Below are 7,549 nucleotides of genomic sequence, written 5' to 3' on the forward strand. Positions count from 1 at the left end.
AAAACACCAAAAACCAAGTTGAACCGATCAAACCGGCTAAACCAGGTCAAATGAACCGATCCAGACCGTCTGGACCGACCAGTCAACGTGTGCTGGCATGGTCAATGGAAGCGCGGGCCGAGTCAGGTCGAACGAAAAATGCATGGGCACGTGGGTCATGGAGGCGGGAGTGGGCAAGTGAAACCGGGTCGGAGACTTCATCGACAGCTGCGGGGGCGAGGTTACTCCGAACTGGGTAGGACCTCGGGCTGGCGGACGGGTCGTCGGGTCTGGAACCAAAATTCTTTAATTTTTGAAGCTGTCCAATCTCCTAAAACTGAGAAATTACAACCTAATTTCAACTCTAATGACTAACAATTACAAACCCTTTTTCACACATTAATGCTCATAAACATGTAAGCAATTACAAATTTCCACAAGAAATTTAAAGAAATACAATGCCAAAATCGTAATATATCCACTTTAGTCCACATTTCATTCAACATTTAAAAGAAAAAATACCCACCAAAAGATATTTAGCGTAATTAAAGCATGCTCTGATACCACATGATGGAACACGAGAAATATGCAGCGGAATAAGGATCTAATTACACTCTAATTTCTTCTAACTAAAAGGAAATTAGCATGCAAAAAAAAAAAAAGTAAACTAAAAGGGATAGTGTACAACCTTTGTAGCTCCCGAAAAAAAACTTTTTCTTGCTGAATCTTGACCCAAACTCTACTAGACCACCACTAGAATTTCCTTACTATATTTTGGACTCAGAACCTGGTTGTGGGACCCAATGAATGAAGCAATGAAAATAGAAGCAAGGGAGGTTCAAGGTTAATGTGAGAAAAAATGGAATTTTTTTGAGAATTTTGGAAACCAAAATTATAGAAAATTCAGCTTGCTAAAAAGAAAAGAAGAAGAAACTTGTTTTATAAAAATTCCTTTTATAAAACAATTACATGCATATAATGCATGTAAAAACTCACAAAAAATCAGCACCTCACAAAGCACTAAACTAAAGTGGGCTATGTGTCATTCTATAATATTTACACATAGTCCACTTAAGTTAGTGAGATTATCCAACAAAAATGTTGGATAATTCCACTAACTCTAGTCAAGTGCAAAATGGTGTTTTTCCATTTGGTCAAAGTCAAAATTTGACTTTTCCTAGTAAAAAAGTTAACCCTTTGACTTTTTACAGTTTTGACCCTCTTTATTAATTTTGACCTCCCGAACATGAATCCGCATTCATATTTTCAAAATTCAAATCACATTTGAATGTAGAGCGCCATAAAAAACCGATAGTGATATCGCATATACTTGTCGGTTTTAATCCCTTTTATTAATTCGAACAATTCGAATTAATCCAACATACTGTTCTAAGTTTAATCCATATGAGCTAGTAGGGGGACCTAATGGACCTACAGATCATGGGCTCCAATAATCCGAGATTAACCGATAAAACTCTTTAACCTAATTAATCAACATTTGTTAACTAACGGGTCATTTCACTAAAGTCCCATAGTTGCACTCCCCTCATTGTAGATATATTTCTGTCCATCTGATATAACCATAACTAGTAAATCAATCTTTCACAAGTTGTTCGTGGTCTTGGCTGGGTCAAAATACCGTTTTACCCTCGAGAACACTTTTTTTTCCTTCAGTCCCACTGAATCTCTAAAAAACAATTGATTTGTGGTCCAACCAACAAATCGAGTCCTTCTCAGCCTATTGAGAGGGTGGGGCCCCTTTTTCTAATTTCAAAGTCAGCATTTAAGGGAACAATCTATCTACTACCAATAGTGACAGGTAGGAGTGAATTCCGTCTTGCACCCTATGTCCCCAGCTATTTACCTGGTCTTACCCCTGAAATGGGATGCTTATTAAGCCAGTGCTGTTGAGCTGCTCTCACTCATGCAGAACTAAGGATAATCTAGAATAAACAAGAGTTCATAGTTAGCTCAGGATTGAGATCGAGTTACCTAGGTCATCAAATTTGAATTAGTCAGTTTTATACAGTAAACGGTGTTATAAAGCAAAAGTGACTAAGTCGTGGTCTAGTCTTATACAAACTCATTGCATAAGATGCCCCCACTCACATATCTCTATATGAACGATTCAAGATGATATCGTTTGTACTAACTACAAAGTAGGCCGCATCCATATGTCCTGAGAACAAGGCGCCCAACCTTATCCCTATACTATAGACCATTTTAGGCTATATACTCGAACTTGATCCATGTTTTATGTCATCTCATAAAGTTCAAGTCTACATTAAATAGCCTCAGGACCTTAGTTTATTAGATTCAAGATTACAATTTCAATAACAATTTTATCAAAAAACAAAATAGAATAGATTATGTTTATCAATTTACAAACTATGAGTTTTAAGACATAAAACCCAACACACAGATCGCTCGTAAGTACAGCTTAGCCAATAACCATTATGCCCATGTAGTTACATCTAACTCCTTAAGTACCACTAAATCCTCTAATGAACATAAGTCATAATTCTACCATGAATGAGTCCTCTCTTCCAAAGAGAAGATGTGGCCACTATGTTCAAGCCCCAGAATCATCCTTTAAGGGAGAAATCTCTCTACTTACCCATGCTTCGGGGAAGAAGTGAATTCCATCTTGCATAATTGAGTTCCCAGCTCCTACATCAGACAAGTCCCTAAAAAGATAGGCATGTTGAGTTGGCAATCTGGCCACTCTCACCCATACTAATCAAAGGACTGCCCTCAAAGGCAGGAGTTCTCAAAACACTCAGGATTAAGGTCATGTCACCTACGGTCATTTAGGTAAGATGTAAGTCTCCTATATCAACGGCGTTACATACTGAGTCTAGTCATCTCATGGTCCGGTCTTATACAAACTCTTTGTATAGGATACCCCCGCTCGTATGTCTCCACGTGAATAGTTAGGATCTACCATCTGTAATAGTTTACAACACTTGCAAACCTCTACAAAGCGAGCTGTATCCATAGTGTCACCAAGATCAGGTATCCCACCTTAATCCTTATACTACAAACCTATCTAGGTTATCACTTAAGGCATGATCTATTTGTATATCACATATACATGCTTAAGTATACATAAAATAACCATGGAACTTTGTTTATTTGATATGAGTAAATGCCAGAATGAAATAACAGTTATTTTATTCATAAAATAATGTGTATAATTACAAACAATGAGACTCCAGGAGAATTAGGATACCAATTCCAATAGGAGGGGGAAGACAGGCTATCGAAGAAGAAGATGAGTTAGAACTGGGAGGGAACCGCTCGGGTGGGTCGAACCGGGTTTTAGGTGGAAGGTTAGAAAGAGTTAGGTTGGGGTTGGATGTTAGGCTGCGTATAAGTGGTGAGGATCGTGGGCTATCTTACGGTTGCGAGTGGGCCATTTCTGAAGTGGGTGGGGTTTTGAATGGTGGGTTGAAGATGCATGGGCCGTGTCCATGGTCTTCGATTTGTGGAGATGGCGGGTCGGGTTCTGAAGAGTGTGGGCTAGGAGTTGGGCCTTCGATGCGTGCGTCTTGTCCGAATCACGTGTCTGTGGGCTGGGTTATCCGGATGGTTGCGTAGTAGTCATGGGTCGTTTACGGCTGGGTCGCTTGAGACTGCAATGGGTGGTGGGGCGTCTCAATCTGGGCCTTTTTCATTAGGCAGTGTGAAGGGTGGTACGACAACGACATCCAATTGGGGAGGTGTTGGACCGGGAGCAGCTCGGTCTGGTCTGTTGGTGGTGCTTCGTTGACTTCTCATGGTCGATTGAGTCTAAATAAGGCCAGTTCTCAAGCCTTGGGAGCCGATCAGGTAACTCTTCATAGGTTGGATTATTTGGATCGAAATCATCGCCCAGCCTTGAGTTCATGCCCCTATATGTTGATGGTAGTGTTGTTATGGTGGAACCGTCTGATGAGGTGCGTGGTGTAGGAGAGGAAATATGGGGGAGAACACTAGTGAGTACTGTTTGTTGATGCTCGTCTGCCTTATCCAGTGATTTCTCTGAACTTGGGGACGTATTGAGATGCCTACTATTACTATTTTGGACAATGGATTAATTCTGTTTCAATTCCATCGTGATGAGTCTCAGGATTGGGCGCTGGAGAACGACCCTTGGCATCTAGGAGGCAAACCTATTTTGCTGCGTAAATGGTTTCCAGGTATTGTCTCCAAAACTTTTGTTTTTGAGTCTCTTCCAATCTGGATTCATTTAGCTCGTATTCCTTTAGAGTTGTGGACTAATAAAGGATTGGCAGTGGTTGTGAGTGCTATGGGTAGACCCATTCATTTGGATGAGGCTACGAGGGATAGGAAGAGGTGTTCGTATGCCCGTGTTTGTGTGAAGGTAGATGGAGATGCTTTGTTGCCTTTGTTGGTTACTATCAGGATGAGAGGTCAAGATTTTGTGGTACATGTGTCATATGAGTGGAAGTCGCGTAAGTGCTTGGGTTGTGGCTCATTTAGGCATAGTGAGGGAGGTTGTGGGTCAGTGAAACATGATTCTTTTCCCTCATAAGGGGTTAAAGGGGAAACTGGTGTGGGTGAATGAATGCAATTTAGATTGTATGAATGCAATTTAAAGATTCAATAACTACTTTATTGAAGAAATGTTGAATAACATCTTTATTGATAATAGAATGCATTTAACTTTACAACTGCGAGTTTTAGGACACACAACCCAACAACATCTAATACAGACCATTTATGCTATCACTTAAACATGATCCACCTGTATGTCTCTACATACATGTTTAAGCTACAAGATAACCTTGGATGTTAGTTTATTGGTTTGTGGTTAATTCAACTAATTTTGAAAGATAACATCATATATTTTATTACATAAAGAAAATGTTTATACAATACAATTATAAACTATAGGACCCTACGAGATTTAGGACATCAATTCTAACACAATCACACAATCTTGAGGAGTCATTTCATCTCAAATGCTACATTACATAGTACATAAATATTATCAGTGATATCCTTTATATTGATAGCAATAGAAAGATATCACTAATAGTAGCTATCAATGGTATCCTTTATGACTATTAATGTAGAAGGATATCATTCTATACATATATGCATCAATAACAACATAAAACACTACATGTATCAATAAACTAATCAAAAGACCTTGATTATTTACAAACAAGACATGATATCAAATTCAAACAACAAAAAAAAAAAATCAAAACATTACCATTGATTTCATATCAGCAATAGCCACTATTTGGCTATCCCTAATAAAAATATATTAGTGATAGCAATTGATAATCCGTTTCTCAAATTGAAAGCTATAACTAATAGAGCCTCACTAATAACAGTTATCAATGATAGCAACTAATAACATATTTCTCGAATTGAAAGTTATTATTGATAGCAACTATCAGTTATTCATCAATAGCAGCATTATTGATAGCAACTAATAACACGTTTCTTAAATTAAAAGTTATCATTGATAGCAGTATCACTAATTGCAGCTATCAGCAATAGCAACTAATAGCAAACTTCTGAAATTGAAAGGTATCACTAATAGCAGCTATCAGTGACATTCAACTAATAGCAACTGATAGCACACTTCTCAAATCGAAAAGCTACCACTAATAGCAACTACCAGTGATAACTACTAATACCAGCTACCAGTGATAACTACTAATAGTAGTTATTCGTATACTCACTAATAGCACACTTCTCAAATTGAAATTTATCACTGATAGCAGCTATCAGTGACAGCTTTCAATTTGAGAAAATTAGTGATAGCTTTGAATTTGAGAAAACTAGGAAGCAGCACGCAAAATGGTGAATGGGCGTGGGTTTTTGGTCTTTTACCATTTTTCATTCTATATATGCAACTAGCCCCAAAAAAATGAAAAATTACGCTTTTGGTCCTCAACTTTAAAAGAATATGCCCTGAGTTTAAAAAATGTACCTTTTTTAGTCTCTGAGTTTCTAAGAATAGACCCATTTGGTTCTTGAATTTTCAAAATGTACCTTTTTAATCTTTGAATTTTTAAAAATAGGTTTAAAAAGTCTCTCACATAACTTTATACTATTATTTTGAATAATTATTTTACATTTTAAATTAGAAGAATAATTTTAAAAAATCATGTCCTCTCTAAAAATATTCTTTTACTAATTTTAAATGTCATATAATTATTTTTAAAAAACTAGACAAAAAATACTTCAAGGACCTTTTAAACTTATGTTTATAAACTTGACCAAAATGTTACATTTTGAAAACTCATGAACCAAATAGACTTATTTTTACAAATTTTAGACTAAAAATGTACATTTTAAACATAGAAATCAAATACACATATTCTTCAAAATTTTGAGACTAAAAAGATAATTTTTTTTAAAAAAAATAATACATTTATAAATATAGATTTTAAAAGAAAAAAAATGTTGGAGTAAATTGAATTTTTAAACTGAAACTTGGTTGGTCTTAAAAGCTATGTCAAATTTTCAGTTTTTTTATTGAAATTTTCAATTAAAGAATATACTCATTCATGCTAATCCAATGCATGCGCATAAACAGATCAATTCTAAAATTCATAGTGCATGCTTATTTATCTATTTTTTTTTTTTTTTTTTTTTTTTGGAACTAGTGCGTGCTTATCTTTCCTGCTTAAAATAATTTGAATAATATATATGTCACATTTAACTTATTTGTTTGCCTAAAACATGTTAATTAAAATAAGATTTAATACTTGATGCACTAATAATGTTGTAATGACCTCAAGATTAGCAAGACGTTGTGGATCCTTATCTTTATTTTTAGATACTACAGCCGGACCATTGATATATTATAGATAATTAATATATATTCTTCAAATATTTTGAATAATATATATGTTAGACTCGTTAAAGTAAGTATACCATAATTATATTAGTGATTACGAAGCAATTTTTTTATTTTTATTATACTCAAAATATATATACATATGAATGACTTATTCCATTAAAACTTAATTAGAATGAAATTTCACACTTGCACTATAAATGTGCTAAATATTTTATCAAGACTTCGTGGACTTACTGCATATAGCCGACAATTGATTAGTTATAGATAACTAATATATATTCTTACTAAAACGATGGATTAGCAATCAAGAGATTTTTGTTTCTAATCACTACTTCTATTATATTAAAAAAAACTAATATATATTCGTAATATTTTGAATAGTTTATATGTTACATTTTGACTAAAGCATAATGAGTTTTGTTGATGACAAAATTCAGACAAGGAAACTCACTTGACTTTCACATGCCTTTAATAGTGAATTCATAATTTCGGGGAAGGAAGATAACCTGCAAGACAAGAAAAGAAAATACTAGGGTGGTGCCTGCCACAGAACCTTTGATGCTTAAGTCAATATTTAGCAAAGGGTCAGCATAAGCTAGAGATGGGAAAGAAGAACTATGCCTCTGGATGTGTTTATCGCCCCCTTTTTATAGTGTGGTGGCTTTGAATTCCTAATCCCAAATAGGAGTAAGGAAGGTAAAGGGGATTAGGAAACGTCGATCCGGACTGGCCAAGGGGACT

The 7,549-nt window shown here is 35.5% G+C and overlaps 1 protein-coding gene across 1 annotated transcript; it reads left to right on the forward strand.

Moving 5' to 3' along the window:
- The first annotated feature begins 4,024 nt into the window (after window positions 1-4,024).
- LOC120069410 lies at window positions 4,025-4,516 on the forward strand. The gene has a single exon (XM_039021147.1). It carries the CDS (start codon window positions 4,025-4,027, stop codon window positions 4,514-4,516), a length of 492 nt encoding a protein of 163 aa, XP_038877075.1.
- The last annotated feature ends 3,033 nt before the right edge of the window (window positions 4,517-7,549 follow it).

This window comes from Benincasa hispida, unplaced genomic scaffold (genome assembly GCF_009727055.1).
Source record: "Benincasa hispida cultivar B227 unplaced genomic scaffold, ASM972705v1 Contig387, whole genome shotgun sequence".
Taxonomy (NCBI): domain Eukaryota; kingdom Viridiplantae; phylum Streptophyta; class Magnoliopsida; order Cucurbitales; family Cucurbitaceae; genus Benincasa; species Benincasa hispida.